Source organism: Myotis brandtii, unplaced genomic scaffold (genome assembly GCF_000412655.1).
Source record: "Myotis brandtii unplaced genomic scaffold, ASM41265v1 scaffold686, whole genome shotgun sequence".
NCBI classification, from domain to species: Eukaryota; Metazoa; Chordata; class Mammalia; order Chiroptera; family Vespertilionidae; genus Myotis; species Myotis brandtii.
Genome location: NW_005370683.1, coordinates 4,450,647 through 4,473,762, shown reverse-complemented (window position 1 = coordinate 4,473,762; position 23,116 = coordinate 4,450,647). Strand labels below are relative to the sequence as shown.

The 23,116-nt window shown below is 37.4% G+C and overlaps 1 protein-coding gene across 1 annotated transcript in view; it reads right to left on the bottom strand.

The window, feature by feature from the left end:
• TMEM117 (transmembrane protein 117) overlaps positions 1 to 23,116 on the bottom strand; it is a 456,029-nt gene that overhangs the window by 220,522 nt on the left and 212,391 nt on the right. The window contains exon 4 of the mRNA XM_005881702.2: positions 11,975 to 12,074. Within this exon, the coding sequence (XP_005881764.1) occupies positions 11,975 to 12,074 (100 nt within the window). The remainder of the gene's footprint in view (positions 1 to 11,974; positions 12,075 to 23,116) is intronic.

The following is a 23,116-nucleotide window of genomic DNA, read 5'->3' as shown; positions in this document are numbered from 1 at the left end:
CAAATTTGGGAACCACACCACTTTATGGAATTCAGGTAAAAAAAATGATTGGGGCAAGCAACTAAACACTAAGCTCGGTTCATTGTATCTATATAGAAACTGCCTAAAAGCTTTATAAATTCTGACACCTTAATGATAATTGTATTCATTTAAGATTTCCACAGTGAATATTCATTAAGTATCCATCTGAATGCCATCCTATATAATAAAAGCGTAATATGCAAATCGACCGAACAGCAGAATGACCAGTAGGCAGGGGGCGGGGCCCGTGAGCAGGTGGTGCCAGGCCAGCCAAAGCATGTGCCAGCAGGCAGAGGGAGGGAACAGTGATGGGGCAGGGGCAGCAACCAGCAGCAGCAGAGGGGCGATGGGGCGATGGGGGGGCTGGCAACATCAGACTGATCAGCCCGTCCGGTGGCGTCCCGCAGATGTCAGTAGGACACCCCAAGAACTCCCAGACTGTGAGAGGGTGAAGGCCAGGCTGAGGGACCCGCCCCCCGCCCCCCAGTGCACGAATTTTCATGCACTGGGCCTCTAGTTTCTTTATAATAAACCAAAGCTAGTCAGTAAGTCAACAAATACATCATGAGCTTAGGTCTCTGCACCCATGCTGGCAATGGCTAATCTGACCACCATAACAAGTGTTTCCTTAGCACTTCAGAAAGTATCATTATGAAAATGTTTTCATGCCCATATGAGCCTTAAATATTTGGGTGGAAAGAGTGCTAAGCGGTACAAAGACTCTGTTTTCATCAGCTGTGATTAGAGTGTGGAGAGTTCTTATCTCCCCTGCATGTTAGTGTGCATAACAAAAGAGACTCAACCCTTTCGAGGCGGGGGGGCGGGTAAGTTTAAGAGGTGTGATAGAGACTTTCCAGAATGGCACTTGCCCCAAATTCACTCCTCATGTGGATCTTTCATGTCATGTCAGTTTCCAGTTTAATTCTCCTGTTTATAAAGCACAAAACAGATGACCAGTGGGCAGAATTTGTGCTGAAGTTATATCCTACTTTACATTCCTGGCATTTTTGTACTAAACTGAATTTTGATGCCTCTTTGTATGGAATATGTTCTCTGGTTCAACACAACCCCCTCCCCCCCATTCACACCCTTTTATCTCATACCAGATGTTTACTAGATCACCCTGGCCCTCAGGGCATTTGAATTTGCAACTCCATTATTTATTATTTATGTAAGTTTAACACAAAAAGCCACTGTCACTCATTAAAACCTCACCTCAAATTGATGACTTAAGATATTGAAAGGAGATTGGGAAGACATAAACAGATGTTATAGGACAATATTGTAAAGGGCTGGCTGGGGCAAGGCCCTTAAGGAGATTCCTTTAATAAGAAAAAGTCAACTTTAAATGCAATGATATTATAATTCCATTTTTATCATCTACAATATATTCCAATGTTTAATACCTCACATATTTGTTATTATTCTGCAGGTGGTTAGTATATATATTAATTAAGTGATTATTAATTTAATGAGTATGTGAGGGAGGCTCTCAGAAAGGTCTAAGTCTACTAAAAGTCTGTAACTTTGCAGCATCAAAATTTAGTCAAATATTTAAAAATGATGCATAGAGGCAACTTATCTGATGAATTTTGTCACATTTAACTACTCACGGGCTGGTGTGGCTCAATTGGTTGAGCATCATCCCTGCAGGGAGAGGTCACATGTTGATTCCTGGTCAGGCACATGCCTCGGGCTTGCAGGCTCAATCCCTAGTAGGGGGCGTGCAGGAGGCAGCCATCAATGTTTTTTTCTTTCTCCCTCTCCCTTCCTCTCTCTCTAAAACCAATAAAAACGTTAAAAACAAAAAGAAAAAAAAAACTATTTGTGGATATAAAGGTAATTTGAATAAAGGCAAAAGATAACTGATATTTGAGCTAAAATAGTACTAAAAATAAATTTGTACAGTATCCATTTGATAGAATACACTCTGAGCTTAATTAGGAACTAATTAATTTGAAACTACAGAACTTATTTTCTCAAAAATATTATCGTCTATAGACATAGTCAATTGGAGGTGTCAGCAATTTCAGAAAAAACACCAATGGCCCTACCTTAGAAACTTATATGGCTAAGAAAGAAAAGTATTGTGTGAATACGTACCAAGAATAATTTTCTGCTTGTTTTTCTAAGTGTTCATATAATCAAAGTAAATAATTTCTAAAAATTATATTCTTTAATACAAATAGATATATTTCTTTTTATATTTTAGAGGAAATTTTTAAATGGTCCTTGAAAAGGCATTTTATATCTCCACCAATATAGTATAAACCAATTTGTTGGTCAAAAATGTATTTCAACAACTATATAATTTTAATTATATGTAGTGCCCTGTTAATAGTCAAAAGAATCATATACTAAGCTTGTATAATAAACTATACAGTCATCATATAAATCAATACGCATTCAATTAAGGAATGATTTTTGAAATCGAGCATTTGGGAAGGCAAAAAAATTGTTCATTTTGCTAATTCTTTATTGAGACAAAATAAATGCATTTTAAAAATCTACACTTAGACTTGTCAAAAATCTTCTATTGATTCTGTCAGCTCTAGTTGAAATTGAAAACACCAAAGAGAAACTGGGATAATTATAACACAAGTCAAGGAAAAACGTACTTGAAAATTATTAGTTTTCAATTTTCTTCAATAGCTACAGACTCACCGTATCTTCTATGATGTATTTTAAAGCCTTATGAGAGGTGCTGTTCTTTTCAATGAAAACAAATGGCTTCTCTCCAGGTTTCCTGTTTCCTCGCAAGCACCTGACTCACGCATTGCTTCTCACGTACCCTCTGCTCAGCAGTGAGGAACAACTTGAAATTTTTAAGTTTGCACATGTGATGTCCTAACTTTCAGTGATCTCTGTTCTGCAGCACTAAGGAAACTATTGATGTGGACCCAATCATCTGCTGCATTTGATAACTTTGGAAATATCAAAGGTATTGATTTGCTATTATCCTTAACTAGTAAGTTTTGTTGTGATTGTACGTATGCTTAATTTACTCCTTTCCTTGTGCAATTACATGTTCACAAAGCTCCTTATGATATTTCCTTAAGCAACTTGGTATACTAGTGAAGGGTACTGGAGTAAGGCCAGGTCTTAACATATTTAGTCTGCCAGGGCAAAAGAAAGTTCTTTATTTCCTAATCGGCATTCAGATATATGTGAGCAGAGAAGAACAAATGCCAAGCATGATTTTAAGTAGCCACTCATTATCAAAACATTCCCTTTGTTCACTCAAATACTTCAGTGTTGAAACATGGTATAATAGCTTTTATTAAGCAACAACAACAAAAACATAAGTACTAGGAACTTTGTTGCTATAAATTTCTTTTTGATGCCTATAGAACATTTAACTACAAATGAAACATACACTGTGAACATAAACATATTTAGTTATAAAAATCCTTGGGGCAAACAACTACTAAAGAATAGCAACTCCTATAAACAAAACAGAGCTTATACCCTGGAATCGCAGTATGTATCTTAATTATAGTGAAATAAAAAGGTATCCTTTTATTTTATTTTCCAGTCCCAGAAATAAGGTGCTTTCAACCACTGATATTTGCTAAATGGGAATAGAAATAAATAGCTGAGTTTCTAAAGTTTAAATGTAATAGTACTATCTCTTAGTACCTGAAAATACATGCACTCCCCTCCAAACTAGTGACATAATTCAACAAATGTTATTGACACTGGAAGAAAAAAAATCAAGCCAAGTCCTGTGTCTATATTCCATGTTTTGTTAAAATCTATGATTAAATATTACCAAGAAAGTTATTTAGCTTGACAGAATAGTAAAGTAGTTGAAAGCATTGAAAACTTTGGGAGCTAACTAAAAACTCTCTCTCTCCCCACCCCTTCTCTCTCTCTCTCTCTCTCTCTCTCTCTCTCTCTCTCTCTCTCACACACACACACACACACACACACACACACACACACACACATTTATTTAGTGCCTCTTTCTGCTTGGCCCACAGAAAGAGGCACTAAATAAAAGTTTATAAAATGTTTTAGAAGAATAATCTAACTATTTTTATAAACAAAAAGAAGCCTATAACTTAATTGTGGATGCTCTAATCTAAGCTAATATTAACAACCAGCCCTTATCTATATATATAAAAGCCTAAGTGACCGTCTGACTGTACCACTGGTAGCTATGATGCACACTGACCACCAGGGGGCAGACACTCAATGCACAGGCATGATGAATCTCAGAGGGAAGAGGGGGGAGAAGGGAGGGCGGAAAGAGATTAACCAAAGATCTTATATGCATACTAAAGGCCCGGTGCATGCACCAGTGGGGTCCCTCAGCCTGGCCTGCAGGGGATCAGGCCAAAATTTGCAGTCTGACATCCTCCAAGGGGTCCTGGATTGCGAGAGGGTGCAGGCCAGACCGAGGGACCCTACTGGTGCATGAATCTGTGCACCAGGCCTCTAGTTTCATTATATTATTGACTTTCAGAGGGAACAAATATCAAATATCAATGTCTCCTAGCTTTTATTTAAACTACTTCAGGCAAATAATTGACAAATGGTACTTTAAAAAGTGTGGAACATTGTTAGGAAAATTATAAAGAATGGGTGGCCAAAGGACACCTTCTTTGAGGAAGTATAAACCAAGTAATAGAAAGAAAGTAAAGTAGAATTAAAAGAAGCCAAAACTGAGCTGGGAACAGAAAAGAAGAAAAGTGAGCATCCCCTACCCCTGCTGAGTATGTCTTTCTCTAAGAGATGCTTAGTGTCTTCCACATCTCACCTCAATCCACTTCCCAAGATGCCTTTCATACTCTTAGAATAATATGGTCCATAATTTTTAATAAATGGATATAAATTACATACAGTACACCAGTAACGTACTATAGAATTTGATAGACACTGAATTTAGGGGAGTTATAAGCAGAGCCAGAATTTGTGATTCTATTCTTAAACATCTATCTGCTATACTCAAATCTATTTTACTCAGAAATCCTCTTTTTTTTTTTATTCCACATCGTATTCTGTTACTACTTTAAAAATTTAAGGGTCCTGAACATTAAAAGACTCTTGATCACCATGTGTGATACTATCTGAAAATAGGAGGTTGGACTCTTATCTTATTAATTTTTTAGTGAAAACATATTATATTTAAAAAACATGAAACACAATGATAAAATATTTATAGAGACATTAAAATATTTATACATGTTAAAGCAAAATGGCCATATTTGTTTCTAAATTTTCTAATGAGTAAAAAGGTAATGTAAAAAATAATTCCTGGGCACATGCCTGGGGTGTGGGCTACCCCCAGGAGGCAGGCAATCAATGATTCTCTCTCATCATTGATGCTTCTGCCTCCTCTCCCTCTCCCTTCCTCTCTGAAGTCAATAAAAATATATTTTAGAATAATAATAATTCCTCTATTCTGCTCTTTGATTCAATCAAATGAGCAGAAGAACTGGCAATGATTTTCAGGAATTATGGGTGCCTTTAAATCTACTGTCCTGGGTTTTGTCTGTGTGGTAGTCAATGCTGGTGCCCCACCCAGATCCTCTTGACCTCTGGTGCTCTGCATTCCCCAAGAACATCCTACCAGAGCAGTGGATCTGGCCCAGGGTAGACTTTACCTGAAGCCATATGACCACATCTGTGCTTGCCTCCTCCCCCTCTTCTCTCCTGCGTCCCTCATCTCCTTACAGGATTCCTTGGAGAGTATGTCCACACATGTCCCCAAGCCCATGATGCATGCTCTTTTTCTAGGGAATCTCACTTAATAGAAACACAGTCTATTGCCTAATTAAAATCTTGGTCCAGTTTCATTTTCATTGTAAAAAAAATAATGAATGCAACTACAAATGTACCATACATGGAGTTAACTAATCATGGATTAAAGTCATGAACTAGCTCCAACGAACAGGCTGAGAATGAGAGCAAAAGAGACCACCTCGGAGTACTGCTGGGCGCTTAAGGCCGGATTCAGGGGTTACACATCTGGTGCCCTTCCATTTGTCACATACACTTGTTTAATGAGTTTTCTAGCTCTGATTCTTTGTTCCATGTCTCACAGTTTAAATTCCTTTCTATTATGAAGTTCAGTAAAGCTGTTATTGCTACTTTATTTTAGATACTAAATCAATTCAATTATGCTTTTTATTCTGTCATTTTAAAATATCAGTGGAAGAGAAATAATTAGGAAGCTGGCATTGATCATAATACAAATTGTCAAGCTCAATTCTAGAGAGAATAACAAGCTAGATGTGATCTCGGTTGTATTCCAGGTTATTGTTCATTGACAAACAGCATTTGAGAGCAATCCACAAAAGAGTGACATGTGTATAATAGAAAAATTTGAACTAAATAAACTATTATTAAGTTGGTGAAATGAAAATAACACAGATAATCACACCCCTTCCTTAGCAAGTATGCAATAAGCATGGGACAACAATAGGAAAAAATCACCAAATTTTAGGTTAGGACATGTATATAAATTACAAAATTTATTTTATATTTCCTATGTTTAAACTAGAAGGAATAATTTATTCTCAAATGCTGCAGAAATATTTCCTCCCTCTATTCTGTTCTAGATTTGTTAATAAATACTAATCCAGAAGGAGTATAAATTATTCTCAAGTATGTATCGTTCTTAATCCTCTCTCCCTCCATCCACTAAAGGTTAACCAATCTCTGTCTTGCACAGTAAAGGCTGTCTGCTTCAATGACTAAAGGGGTACATCTCAACCCAACTTCCTTCTCTCCCCCAAGCTCAGAGCAGAACTTATGCCACCGACAGCAATAATGACCATTCCAGGAACCATCTGGTGGGATCTGAGAATCTCAATCTTTGTTTTATCAAAGAATGCCTTTTATACTCACATGGTCACAGCACCATTCTGAGAGCATTGCCTCCATTCAAGGGTGTTTACAATCATGTGTCCTCCTGCAAACAAGCTTGGCAGAAGCCAGTGCATAGCCTTTGGTGGGGGGCGAAGCGGGGAGGATTGATATCTATGTATCCTGAACAATACAGCTCTCGTCCTGTCCCCTTTAGCATTGTACAATGTTCATGTTATAATACTAAGTCACAACGTGTAATGAGGGAAAGAGAAATGGAACTTAATGCTTATGTGCTCTATTGATTCTTTCAAAAACAATTTCTTGAGCACCTGTCGTATGCCTGGTACTGTGTTGGGTGCTAGGAATATAATTGTGAACACTACTGACACTGTAATTCCCCTCAAAGAGTTTATGGTCAAGTAAGGAGGAGTTTTCAGTTTTGCTTCTTAAATAAACAGTCTTTTGAAAAAATAAAATAGCAACATAAATAGGAATTATAAAATCTGAAAAAATAAAAGCATGTGAAAAATAAAAAGGCAAAACTTGCCATTCAAATATTTAGAGAAATAATTTAATATTTATGTATAAGGCAGGCACAGTTAAAATAGAAGGGGAAAATATATTTTTTAAGACTTTTTTTCTAGCCCAGCTGGTGTGGTTAAGTGTCGACTTACAAACCAGGAGGTCAGGGCACATCCCCAGGTTGTGGGCTCAATCCCCAGTGGGAAGTTTTGCAGGAGGCAGCCAATCAATAACTTTCTTTCATCACTGATGTTTATCTCTCTCTCTCTCCCCCTCTTCCTTCCTCTCTGAAATCATTAAAAAATATTAAAAAAATTTTTTTCTAAACTCATATTCTTGAAAAGGCTTCAACAGAGAGAAATAATTAAGCAAATTTAAAAGTTTTATTTCTTGTTATAACCCAGCTACAAAGGCTATGTTTTATCCACCTAAAGGCATTTCCACATGAAGGTATTGACTCAGTTTCTCCGGTTCTAGTGGAACTCTGAGTTTCAAGAAGAAAAACAAAGTCTATTAAAACTGCATACAATTTAAAAACAAATGGTGACTATACAAACATGAAATAAAGGTAGAGTCAATTGGCAAACAACGCAATTGTTGTGTGTGTGTGTGTGTGTGTGTGTGTGTGTGTGTGTGTGTGTATGTATGATTAGCTTCATAGTGGAAGCTTTGCTAGTAGTGGTAATATGTATACAAATGTCCACAGACCATCCTGGGGAAAATAGGTCAAGGCCAGACAAGTTCATACACACCTAGTTTTATGATGAAAGATGCTCATTAACTACTTTAGTGTTTACCATGGGAATTGCCTTCTTTAGGTCATGGCTCAACTTCACCTTATTTGAACCTTTCCCTGCACACCCCTCCCAACCTGGAGTTAACTTCAGACCTGGAGTGTGCCTTCTTTAGGTCATGGCTCAACTTCACCTTATTTGTACCTTTCCCTGCACACCCCTTCTCCCAACCTGGAGTTAACTTCAGACCTGGAGTATGACGTCCCTGTCACTATCATGAGCCATACACCATTAACTGCCACAAGAGAAAAGACACTAGAACAGGGGAATAAGGGGCTGGGAAAAGGGTATGGGTAGGATGGATAGATAGGAAGTGCTAATAAACGAGGAGCAGAAGCAAGTGCCATCTCGATGTCCTCAGAACCCCCTGGCACCTTAGACCGAAGCAGAAGCTGTGACCTCTGTCTTCTGAAGGAGGGTTGGTAAACCTGGAACAACGTGCTGTGGGACTGGCCAGCCCCGCTCCGCTCCTTGCTCAGTGGCACAGAGCCTGGGCAAATTTGTGGCTATGAGGCAATGGTGGCATATGAGACACCCAGTGTTTTTGATTCATGCTTATCTTTATGACAGTTTATCTCTGCTCCTACCATGGACCAGCTCAAGGATGAATTATACCAGGTATCAGGACTGCCCAGTGAATGGAATCCAGTAGAGCCTGATGCTCAATTGGGTGAGGGCCAAAGATATTCATAAGATTGATTAATAATTCCCTGCCTGTGGACCAATCATATAGCCCGGTGTACCTTTTAAAACCATGGGAAAGATATGGATTTTGTCCATAAAATAAAAATCCTTACTTTAGAAATGCATTCAAAGGTACACTCTTATTAGAAATGAAAACAGTCACTTGTTTTGCCATGACAGTCACCTCCATCATTGATATTCATTTCATGATGAGAATTCTGCAGACAAATGAAGGTCAAAGCTACCCTAAACTCCACTTGGGAGGAAAACTATTATTTTTTTAAATGTTATCAATGCACACATATGTAGACATATAAATATTTATACAGAAACCTCCTGCCTAGCCAGTGAACAGAAATGGGAATAGAATGATGTGCTCTGGGAATCCTCCTTGTGTGACTGGACTTGCAAATCAGGAATGCATTGTGTTTCTTTTGCCATCCCTACCACTGTGGCTAATGAGGAAAGGTGGATATTTCATATAACATGAGCAGAAAGGGACTTTGGATTCTACCCAGATTATAGAAAGGAAAAGATGAGAGGCCCCGGGAAGTAAGGTGACTTAAGATCACATTACTTAGTTAAACCTAAAACCTAGTTTTCTTGACTCTCAATCCAATCCGACTTCTGTGATATGGGAAGTATAATCAGAGTAGTAATCTATGGTATAGGGAGAGGTAAAACATTATCAGGTTGGCTAGTAGAAGCAGAAGACATTACAGTAGTAAATTTAGGAGAAACTATGAAGGTTAACAAGACCGAGGAGAAAAAGAAAGGCCATAGGCTGAAGTCTGAAAATATTTCTAGTTCCCTAAACCACAAGAGTAAGGCAGGTAAGTGCACAGTAGAAATACAACCCAGAAGAGTCAGGGTCTTTGGATAAAGCTGCACTTTGCATTTGATTCCCCAACCTGCCCTAGGAATTGGACCCCACCTTATGGCTCAAAAGAAATAAATCCAGATAAAAACTAACCAGTAAATAGAGGCAGAGTCACATATGATGTAGGAGACACTATCTTGAAGGAAAGTCTGGGGAGGAGTTGGATGAAACTGGGTCACAAACAACAACGGGAAAGGAAATGATTTATGGCTGACTTTTGCCTAAAAATTGCAAAGCAAGCTTCTAGGTCTTATTGGTCTGTTGCTTCTCCCCTGGTTTTATGAGGAAGCAACACACCATACTGTCTTAGTCTATCCAAGCATTGGCCATTGGAAGGAAACTCCAGATGCTCTGGAACCTCATGCTCCTGGGGTTCCATGGAAGAATCTTGGGTCAATGAGCCACCCTTGCCATCACTTCAAGGACTGGGCCCAGCAAGGGGATGAGAGCCCACAACATGAATAACAATAATAGAGCACTAGGCCTGCATTCCACTTCCGCATGTTTGTTGTGTTTGTTTGTTTGTTAATCATCACCCAAGGATATTTTTTTCATTGATTTTTAGAGTGGAAGTGAGGGAGGGAGAAAAAGAGAGAAACATCAATGTGAGAGAGACACATTGATTGATTGCCTCTTGCATGTGCTCCCAGGACCAGGGATTGAACCTGCAACCTAGGTACATGCCCTTGACTGCGAATCAAACCCATGACCCTTCAGTGCACTGGCCGACGCTCTAGCCATTGAGCAACACAAGCCAGGGCCCACTTCAGCATTTTAAATCTTATCACAGGGCCACATATTTAATCTTTACAGGGAACCTGTAACACAGGTAGAAATTATTCATCCCTTTTAAGAAACGTGTGCACCAAGGCTCAGAGAATTGTGTATTGCTTGTGGAAGGACAAACCACTGGTAGCAAGGTCTGAGGATCTGCATTTCCGATCCAATTCTCCATTTTAGTGAACAGATTCACTACAGAATGGAGTCAAAATCCACAATTAATGCAGAGATTTTTCAAAAGGCAGCACCTCAAATTCCACAGAAAGTGTATATTTAAAGTTCACATAGTTCCTTCTAAATAATTTTTTCCAATGGAAATAGAAATTTTTTACATGCATCAGCCTGGTCTCAATGGCTGGTTTATTCTAATTACGATTTCTAGTGAGTGCAAATAAAATAAATCACTTCTCAAATTTAGATTTTAAAGTTAATGGAATGGGATGCATCTGGTAATTTGTTCTGTTAACATTCTATAATTGAACAGAGGTGGGAGGAGGCTCAAAAACAGGCTATACAAACCCTTTCATGGTTACTTAATACTCTTGCAGGATGATCACAATAGCAGCAGTTAAGATAACACTGTTTCTTGTTCCCTGAAAACCTTTCTCTAGGTAAGAAACAAAGCTATCAATGGAAACGCAATAACGGTTATGACAATCTACCTGTGGTCCCTGGAACACATCTGTAGGGGCACATCCATCCCAATTCTTGTTTATGTTGGGTATCATCATTCCTTTGGTAAGGCTCATTGTCAAGGGATAGATGAATAAAGCTAATTAGGATTAACTATACTTATAAAAGGTGTCAATGAATGTTAAAGTGTCCCATATTTATGAGAGTTATGCTCTTTGCACTTCAAGATTCTCTTATAAACATATAGGTCATAGAGCCTTTTAGTACATACTGTGTTTAATTAAGCCAATGGTTAAAAACAGAAGCTACTTTCCTAACAGATGAGCTCAGCATGAGATATAATTTGTGTATTTGTTGCAGGCATATAATAATAAAGACTAATAATACATGAAAGATTAAAATATACAACTCTCAGAACTCTTAGTTACTACTATTAAGTCAGGTTCGATGAGCAAAACAAATATGAAAAACTATTTTAAAAGTCCATAAAGAATATTTAATGTGGTTTTTTGAGACAGGCCAGACAACATTCCTTACCTAAAATTTGCACATGGTAAAAACAACAACAAATATAATTTCACAGGTAATAACTTTCTATTAATTTCATGAATGTGTATATGTTTGTATATACATGTAGCCCAGGAAATAGCCATCAATACTACAATTGTATTTTTTCCCTAAGGTAAACAGATATTACATATTATCTGGACTTACCTATACCCATGAATGTGTTCCACTCAAAACAGAGGTAACTATGTTCTCTAAACCATCAAAAGTGATGTCTATCCCACATGTGAACATGTCTTCTATCAGCTATGAAATGGGTGAAGTTAAAATTTCTTACCATCCAAGCTGTGACAAAGTCCCCCATCCAGGTCCCCACAGCAGCTACCTTCATGAAACTCTCATTTCGGATGCCCATATAGTCTGTAATGATATATGCTCTGTGGAAACAAACACACAAGACATTGTCCAGACTCAGAGAGACATACAGTCAAAGCCGCCTGGCTCAGCAACATGCAAAGAGACTTTTCCTCTCTCGGTAAGCTTTCCTGCTTCTTCTCTCCACATGCACTTATAAACCGGAGAGGCTAGGACGGGCTCTGAGGTGTGTGGGTCAGTTCCAATTAGGCTTGAAAGACTGTGACTATGCCAATTACCATCTGCATTCCATTTTGAGCTGTGAGACTGACAACAGCTTTTGGAAAATCAAACAGAAATACTCAGCAAAGGCATCATTTCATGCTCACTCAAGCATGAGGAGAGCAGAAACAACTGTCGAATTAGAGTAACTTGAAAGGAAAGAGAAGAGCTCAATTTCCTTCAGTCTGTCAAGTCAGGACTATTGGAGAGGTGCTGGGATGAGGCTTCAGATATAACACCTGAAAAATGTTCAGAATAATGTCAAGATTTGGGGGAAATTTCCACACGATAAAGCAGTGTAAAATGTGATTCAAAGATATCTACTTTAAATTATTACTTAAGTAACACTAGCCAGAAGATTTAATGTCATCACTCCTTTTGTTTATCTAACTCTGTTTGCTAATACCAATTTGTACTCTTCACAGGTCAAGGAGAGATTCAAAGGTACAACAAGTAATGAGACCAAGCTTATTGTTTGCTCCGCATTTTCATTTCCATTTTCTCCTTTGATAATTAAGAAAATCCTAAGTATTACTTTCCCATTTTTTAATTTCTCAGAAAAATGTGACTCAGAGAGATCAGTTAACTTCCCTAATCAATACCACATAACTAATGAATGTAGTTAGGAACTAAATATCATTCTCTCTCTCTCTCTCTCTCTCTCTCTCTCTCTCTCTTTTTCTCTTTCTCTCTCTCTCTCTCTCTCTCAAATTTATTCCTCTCAGATTTTTTTTACTTTAAATTGTGTTCCTCTCTCTCTCTCTCTCTTTTTCTCTCTTTCTCTCTCTCCCTCTCTCAAATTTGTTCCTCTCAGATTTTTTTACTTTAAATTGTGTTCCTTTTTTTTTTATATGGTAATACCTGTACAGTTTAGAGTACTAGTTGAACCTGATTCTTCTTAGATCAGTGGTTCTCAACCTTCCTAATGCCACGACCCTTTAATACAGTTCCTCATGTTGTGGTGACCCCCAACCATAAAATTATTTTCATTGCTACTTCATAACTGTAATTTTGCTACTGTTATAAATCGTAATGTAAATATCTGATATGCAGGATGTATTTTCATTGTTACAGATTGAACATAATTAAAGCATAGTGATTAATCACAAAAACAATATGTAATTATATATGTGTTTTCTGATGGTCTTAGGCAACCCCTGTGAAAGGGTTGCGACCCACAGGTTGAGAACCACTGTCTTAGATTAACTTTAAAACAACACATAGTAAAGAATGATATGTTTGTCATTTATCTACTAAAAGTATGAAGAAATACATATTTTTAATCCTTGATAGGCAAGCCATCTCCAGGTCAGTCACTTATTTTCTGGGATTATTTCGGATAGTTTTTGTAATCCATAAAATAAACAGATAATGAAATAATTTTATTTAATAACAAAAGCAAACTTATGAACTCTAAAAAACAACTCTCTTTCGATATGCTTCATTCACCTACCTTGGAGGGTCTGCATAAATCTCTTAAGGTCTCACCCCAAAATTCTGCATGTCTAACTCCATGGCTTTCCATAGAAGCCAAAAAATGTATCGCTGCCATAAAGTGCACACTTCCAATATGCCAGAGATTATTATTAGCACTTTAAATACTGTGTCTCCACATGTCAGCACAATGACATGTATTATTATTCTTGTTTCATTGACATGGAATTGAGGCTTTAGAGCAGCGGTTCTCAACCTGTGGGTTGCAACCCTTTTTGGTGGTTGAATGACCCTTTCACAGTGGTCGCCTAAGACCATCCTGCATATCAGATATTTACATTACGATTCATAACAGTAGCAACATTACAGTTATGAAGTAGCAATGAAAATAATTTTATGGTTGGGTCACAACATGAGGAACTGTATTTAAAGGGCCAGAAGGTTGAGAACCACTGCTTTAGAGAGTTTTTGCAACTTTTTCAAGGACAAGTATTTAGTAAATAGACAAGTTTTTGAATCTAAATTTGACTGACTTCCAAATCTAGGCACTTAACCACTATGCTATACCTTTTTCCTACAAGTGCTAGGGAGAGATAAAAATAAAAATAAGAACCACAAAGGATAACTGCTCTGTTTACCAGTATTTTAGCAGGCATGACTTATTTCCTTTGAGAACAATTGATAAAAAGTCAGAAGAGCATCCAGAAGCTGCACCTCCCCAGAGCTACCACCAAGTCTCGGACTCCCACTGAGTTCCCTAATCAAGCAGCCTCTACGTGAAAGCCCCCACGTTAACTTGGAGAGTTTGGTGTTACTCCCGTCAGTACCACTGCTGCTGACAGTCCTGGGGCAGCGAACTCAGTGTACTCGGGAGTATTAGCTCTGGGAACTGTCCAGCTCTTCTGAAGACACCTATTTAGAAGAATATGCTCAATGCCACACCCCTACTTGTCTACTTTGCCAATTAGTTCTAGAATGCAATGGGCTAGGGTAGAAATGTCAGGGCACATTCATTGTGGTTGAGTAGATGTGTATAAAAGAAGGTATTTTTTTATTCAGTATCTAAAAATAAAAATGAGATAAACTTGCAACATATCAGTGATCCAGCCCCCCCCAAAAAAAAACACCTAAGAAAACTAAATAAAATTACCCCCAAACTCTGCTTAAAGACATACGAGAGCTGACGAAGTAATGAGGATTAGAAAAACCGAGATACCAGATTGAAAAGAATCATGAAAAAGTGAGCTGTATTTCCTGAGGGGACATTTGCTGATTCCGGACTTCGCCTGGACAGAGGGCAGCCTCAGTGGATTGGAGAGACATGAGAAACTTAAGGAGCCAAGATCCTCCTGAGAAAGTACGGGCCCGGAAAGGAGCATGATACACACCTGGTTTTTATTTCGAGACTTTTCCTAAATTATGAATTTGTTCAGGGGTAAGCTAGACACTCAGCGGAAAGACCCTGAAGAGCATAGCGGAGGTCTGGCAAGTTCCCCATGCTGAAGAGATTGCTATCGTTCAGAACCTGCCAGATGGAATGGCCCAGGAGAATACACAGAGCCATGGAGGGCAGGAGAGAACTACAGATGGTCCTTGACGAAACTGGGAATCAGTCCTTGCCAGTCCATTCAATGCCTGGATTAAGGTGACCAGGCTCTAGTCCTTCTACTTAACAGAGGAAGGAGTGAATCTTTTCTGAAAGAATAAAGTATTACTTAGATCCTCTTTATATATTTTTATATAACATCCAACATTCATTCAAACATTACTAAGATGTCAAGAAATAAGACGATACCACTGAAAACCAAGAGAGGAAACAATATCTAGACAATAAGCTACAGAAGGACAGGAAGTTATTTTGGTTCTTCTTTTCACTGTTGGTTTGCTAGCACCTAGAGCAGTGGTTCTCAACCTGTGGGTCGCGACCCCTTCGGGGGTCGAACGACCCTCTCACAGGGGTCGCCTAAGACCATCAGAAAACACATATATAATTACATATTGTTTTTGTGATTAATCACTATGCTTTAATTATGTTCAATCTGTAACAATGAAAATACATCCTGCATATCAGATATTTACATTATGATTTATAACAGTAGCAAAATTACAGTTATGAAGTAGCAATGAAAATAATTTTATGGTTGGGGGTCACCACAACATGAGGAACTGTATTAAAGGGTCGCGGCATTAGGAAGGTTGAGAACCACTGACCTAGAGCTATGTCTGCATATAGAAAGTGATCAACATTTGCATAATGTATGAATTAATGAAATGACCCCAATTCTTCACATTTATTTCTATATGGCATGGGTAGACCTATGCATAGTAAACCCTAGAAGCAGAATAAAATGAGATTAAGTCATGAAGGACGCTTCCACAGAGGAAGACATTAAACATGTTTTTAAACTATTTTGCGTGTTCACTTTATTTCTCCACTGACATTTATATCTCCTTGACTGCAGGATAGCTGTCCCATGATCATCTACAATGACGTATCAGCACAAATCAAAGATAGGCCCTTCCCCTGTGGCTGTGGGCAGGTGGTGAGAACTGGATGCTATGATAACAACGCAGATGAGACAGCACAGGGAATTTATGAAATAACTAATATATTTAAAAGTGACGAGGGACATATAAAAGTTAGTAGTTAATCTTATTTTTGCTGATTTGGAAAAATGTAAAGAATTACAAATATGCAGACCTGTCAAACTTTTTTCAATTATTAGTTTACTGATTTGCATATCCATTAACATTTAACTATATTTCCTGCTTAGGTTGTAAAGGACAAGGCATGCATACATTTACATCAGCAATTTGAACCAGTTTGAATATTACATTGGACTCATAAAGTTGTGAGACTTTATACCCAATGATATTAGGCAGTGGTTCTGAATTAAATTTAATTGCTAGGAGGCACCATTAAAGTTTGAGTTTTGTTTGGAGTTTTTATCTAATTATTTCAACTATTCACACATCTTTTGCATTGTTTTGTATTTTAGATGATTATTTCTACTATGCATAGTTCTAAAACATTTTGAAGTTCTATCAGCCTTCCAAATTAATATTGGTCACTAAACTTTTCTTTAAAAATTCTAAATGAATTTTTTTTAGGCTACAACTTCAGGTTTTATGTCTTCTTGAGATTCCAAGCTTACCTGTCAATTCATAACAAATGTGTAGAAAATTTCAAACTACAGGATCTTGGAAAAGTTCATAATTATCTTAGCCTATAAACATGAGCTACCAAGACTACTGTAGCTCTCTCTCCACCATGAGAGGATACAGCAAGCAGGCAGCCATCTATAAGCCAGGAAGAGAGCTCTCACCAGAACTCATCCATGCTGGTACCCTGATCTCAGACCCCCAGCCTCCTGAACTGTGAAAAATAAATGTCTGCTGTTTAAGTCAGAAAAAGAAAAAAAAAGACTATTGCACCTAAATGGTCATAAACTAAACAGACTCTACTATGAGCTAAATAGTCAATAAAACTGTAATACAATCACTCTTACAGGTGAGTCATGATCACTAGCAAAAAAAAGGTTCAATTCACTTCAGCCTGTTATTTATATGTAAGTGGATGCAATCATTGCCAGGTGATTTATGAGTTGAGTCTCTGAAAGTTTAACAGGAGGCAGTAAGCATAGATCACCAAACCAATACTGATTCATGCTTCACTGAGGATCCATCTGTGGCCAGATGGTTTCATCATGTCTCAGCTGTCTCTCCCAGCCATGTTTGGGCAACATAAACAATACGGGGGGCTTCACACATAAGTAAATCATGAATAAGGAGTTGACTTACATGATTACAGATCTGCATTAAACACAATGAAACAAAACAAAAACTCTAAAACATCCTGACAACTTTGAGGTACAATTGGTCACTACAAAACTTCAGGAGTTAAATCTAGATTTACTATATTAACCTTTTCTCTTTTTGTGTTTGTAATGAAAATAGTAACAGCCTTTAATCGAGTCACTTAGTCAACTATTATCCAAATAACCACATTTTAGTATTTTGCTCAAAATTCCTAGCTCTTGATTTTGGAAAGGATTTGATAGAGCTCAATGTATGTGTATGGACCTTCCAGGAAAGACCTAGGGTATGAAGCTATGGAGCAAAATCCACTGAAATGTCAAAATGCTACAGACAATTGTTAGAAGTAGCTTAAAATGATTAAAATTGCAACTGGAATTAATATTGCTTATAGATAAAATACCACCTCAAATTCCCCAACTTTAGCCATTCATCCCTTCTAATTTCTATGAAGAAGTCAGATATAAAAAGACTTCAGATGGAGTTTTCATTGAACAACTCCACCAAACTTCAACTATACTTTTCATTCCTTACCTAGCTTCAGCCCATTCAATGAATTTCACTTATATTAGATGCAGAAACTTTAGTATAACATCAATTCCTCCATCTCCTTTAATCTCAACATTTGACTAGTCACTAAGGTTACTTCTGAAGGGCTCTCAAATCTATGTTGTTTGTCTTTCATCATCATTACCAATGTCTTAACTCCTTTCATAATCTTCTCTGTTCTGAATTACACAGTAGTCGCCCATTTTTCTGTGACTGTCTCCCCTTATTATAGAATATCTATGGCTACTAGAGTGACTTCTAGAGTTGTCATGTGGTATGACAGGGGAGCAGGAGTCCTGGAACCAGAAAGTGCTGGGCTTGCAAACAACCTCCCCACTCTAACCTAGGACAAATGATCAACTCAGTCACCACCCAGTCCCTCATCTGTAGAACGGGGATTTAAAAACACCTTCCCTTAACAAGGGTTTCTTGAGGATTAAATAAATTATTTAAAGTTTCTAACAACTATGCATAATAAGCATGCTAAAAATGGTTGCTCTTTGGCCTCCTGATTCCTACCTTCTAAAATAATTATAGTAGTTCCCATTGTCACAGAGTAAAAAGACTCTCCACTCTTTCTAAGTCATATTCTTTTTCAGATGCATCTCCTTCTATCTCACATCTCCTTTTTTCAGGCTCTGCTCCTCACCATGAAATCAGTCTCTCTCAACATTCCACCATTCTATGACGTACCTTAGTATCTGTGTGCAGTGCCCTCTTTGTTTGAAATGCCATCCTCTTTCTTCTGGCCTAAGATTAGTAACTCAACCTATCCACTGAGAAATCGCCTGCCATTACTCTTAAAAGCCATCCCTTCCCTAGTGTTACTATGTCAATTTGAATATACTCCTATGTTTAATACATTTCCTAGAATATTTTAATGATTTTTCTCACATTGCCTCTCTCTCCCAAAAGACTTGGTTCATCAATACAAGAGCTAGATAGTAAAGACATTCATTTTATCCATGTGGAAAAAAATTATTTTACTACCTTGCAAATGGATACTGCCAAACTACATTTGTTGTTTGTTCTTTAAAGTAAAAATTTAGAAGTTTGCAAGGTTACAAAACAATATAGCCTCAAAACTAATTTTAAAGTTACAGAATTTTTGTGGTTATTACCCAAATTTTGTTCTTAGTTCAAATTTTTTCTCAACCTCACAAATACTCCAGAAATATACAATCTACCAAATGCTCAAGGAGTTGTCTTCTACTCCTGACAAATTAAACACTATCAACATACTTCATGTATCTTTACTAAAGTCATTGGACAAATAATAGAAAGCACAAAATTTGTAAATCCTGATCTTGTTGCCAAGAGAATCCCAATAAATCTCAAAGGATTGCAGAGTCACAAATTATCTAAAATTAATTTTATATCTAACTTAATCATATTTTAAAGTTAAATAACATTCAATGTGTTTATGACTATTCTAATAAAACTTATCTGAATTGTAAAAGTGAATTGCAAGCTGTGCCAGAATAGCATTAATTAATTTATCCTACATAATGATGCTTCCTTCCAAAGTAATTAGAGAGGCATAAAATACTTATATATTCTGCTAAGATTCTGATGCTACTCAAAGTAGGACAAAAAAACAAGTTTAACTTTAATCAGCATATGTCAGCGAAGATAAATGTTCATGGCTGTTTAAAGGTCAAGATAGATAAGAAATAATTGAATAAAAACAATGAGACATAAATACAATAACTTTGGGCAGATTAAGCATACATCCACTTAGTGGAGAACAAAGAGCTGGAAAAAGTTTCACAGGAAGTTGGGATAGGCACACTAGAATTGAGTTTACCAATAATATGAGTAATTTGAGGTAGCATATATAGAATCCAAAGACTTTCCAGGTGTTAAATACTCCTGGAATGCTAAATATCACACACCCTTCACCCTCAGCAACCCCTGGATTTGAACTCTCTGTATAAGAGCCACGCCTATGGCTATCTCCTTAGTCTAATAATGTCTAATTATTATCACATGCCCTTCAAATTGGAGGTGATATCACTTCATTGCTCTAGAAATTTGCTCTGCAACTTTATTAATTATGCAGCTTCATTTGCACTAACAATGAAGAATTCCAAGCTCTGCTTTTGCAGTGTGTGCCTCACAAGTTCCACCACACCAGCCTATAGAAAGAACAGAAGGAAATAAAGCCACATTGCCCTCCACCTTATGAGCATTTCAGGCCCACAAGGTTCTTCCCAAATTATTCAAATGGTTTTCAGAGAGTTTTATTTATGCTGCTAGAACTTTTAGTTACAATAGTGCTATTCTCAGTTGACACTGATGTCAAAGATGGTTCCAAAGTGATCCTGTTCTACTGATGTCTGCCAAAGCTGTGCTATAGCTACTCATGTTGTCAGTGTGCATGCCAACGTCCAAAGGTACTGATATCTGTACCAAAGGCAAGGGAGACATCATTACAAATTCTGTTACTGTACCCTGTGTCACCTTCACCAATCCTGAGTTCCATCACCAGTACATTCACATTGCTCCACTGCCCTGGTTGAAGGTAGAAGTTACACCTCAAAGAAAATTAGCCAGGTCTGCACCTCCCAAAAGCCTATTATCATTTGAGAGGCCCCCAGTGAAGCAGCCAAGTTCCCGTCAACCACAACCCCCTTGGTCACAAGTCTGTCTACTCACAGACTTCCCAATCATATTTTTATTGGTCACTCTTAAAAATGAACAGACTTCAGATATTATATATTTGAAAAAAATCTCCAACAAAATTTCAAAAAACTCAAAACTAAACAAAAACAGGGAAGTCAGAGGATATAGAATATGCAGAAAGCAGAGAAAAAGTATGAGGCTATAATTAAGATAGTTTCCAGACCTGCAAAGTCAAAATTCAATTATAAGTTGACTATAAAAAATACTTTTATCTAAAATTAAGCTCCATAAAGGTTGAAAGTTCAAAAGGTTGAAAAAATATACAAACAATAAAAATATATGGTGTAGCTACACTAATTAAAATGAAGGCAAAATGTATTACAGATTCACACAGAAAATGTGAGACATCAACAAAGAGTAAGTCCTTACTTAAAGTAGTCAACAGATTCTGTGACTTTACAAAATAAAGTATAATGAAACCAATTTTACCATAGGCTAATTTATATAAACAAGAATTAAGTTACTTTAATTTCTGTATTTGGGGGGCACATTACATCATCCTGATCATTTGAAACTTTTGTCATTAGTAAGGTTCCCTCTCAGTCAGGTCCTTAAATGTTTTTCTCTACATCATTTTGTTATAATTGACAAAATGCTATGGGGGAAAAAAGGCAAATTCACACAGAAAATGGGAGATATCAACATAAAGTAAGTCCTCGCTTAACATCCAGTGAAAAAACTTAAAATCAATCACTCTCTAGCAAGACCAATTAAAATATGAGCCATAAAGGCACAAATAACCAATGTCAGAAATGAAAAAGGGGCATCGCTACAGTTATTGCAGAGTTTAAACAGATTGTCAGAGTGCATTTTAAGAAATGTAGATGAAACCAATGAATTACAAGAAAAACATTTACAAATTACCAAAATGTACATAGGAATACAAAAATAGCTCTAGTCACAAAACTGAATTTCATAATTAGAAACTGTCCCGCAAGAAAATTCCAAGCACAGATGTGCACAGAGGCACCAAGAGAAATGTGCAGGAATGTTTATAGCATCATTATTTATAATAGCCTAACACTGGAGACAGCCGGAATGTCTAGCAACAAAAGAAGGGAAGGCAAAGTCATACAATGGAGGCTATTCAACAATGAAAATAAAAAAAAAAAAAACAAAAAACGCAAAACTACTACTATACAAAGCCTGGATGGAGCTTAGAAGCTGTATTATAAAAGAAGCCAGACCAGTGAGAGAAAGAGAGAGAGAGAGAGAGAGAGAGAGAGAGAGAGAGAACATACTATGTAGTTACAAGCATATAATGCTTAGAAACAGGCAAAATTAAGCCACAGTGATTAGGAAAGTACTATAAGTGGTAAAACTGTCAAAAATGCAAGGGAAGAGCAAAAAAAGTAAAATAGGGCTTACTCTGGAGGGAGAGAGAGGTTTTCTATTGGGAAAGACAAGCAGAAGGCTCTGGGTTGCTGACAGTGTTCTTTTGTTTAACGTGAATGGTGATACCATGGGTCACATGGGCATTCACTTACAAATATCTTATAATAATTCACTTTACAGTCATAAGCTGCACATAGGTGTTCTGAGTACTTTTGGATAGGTATGTTATTTCTACATGTTTAAGAATTATAAAAACATAAAGTACCTAACTATTATTATAGAAAAGGATTAAGAAACGGTAGCTACAACTGTCACTTTTAGGAAAAATACTGCATAGCAAAAGATCAACTTAGCTTTGGGGAGAAAAGTATTTTTATATTGGATTGGAGGGCGCCACAAAGGCAAATGGGGGAATAACAGATCATTCCTGAGGCACAATGAAGCCTGGGTGCATGTTGGGTGTTGGAGCAGCTCAACGAGTGCAATATCCTGGCCAGAACAAGGACAATATAAAGGAATAATAAAAAATGAAGCTGAAATTAATGATGTAGTGAAGGGCATTAAGTACCTACACTGCAGTTCAGCCCCTGTTTTGAAGCCTGCAGACAATTCACATTTGGAATTCAGGTTGAGTTTCTTTCACAAGGCACTACATTTTAAACATCTTTCTGCTTTTGAACTAACCATGCTTCTTTGTCTCTCTTCGTGGAAAAGTGATGGCACAGCCGTATCAAAGCAATGGCTACCGTTTTGACACACATAATGCCCGTAAGGCAGAGAGTAAATCAAGTGCCATTTGAAAGACCCATAAAAATGTATATCTGCTTCATTGACTTCAATGTGTGGAGCAGAAAGTCACCCCGAAGCCCTTGTTCCCTCAGCTCCATGAAGAATCACCTGGGCAATTTCCCAGTAGCTCGCTTGTTTTAGATGAGAAAGGTACTGGCAAAGGAGGACAGGAAAGAGTATAACAAGCTCTGGTGAGTCCAGCAAAGCTCTCCAAGACCCCGACATGCAGAGCTGG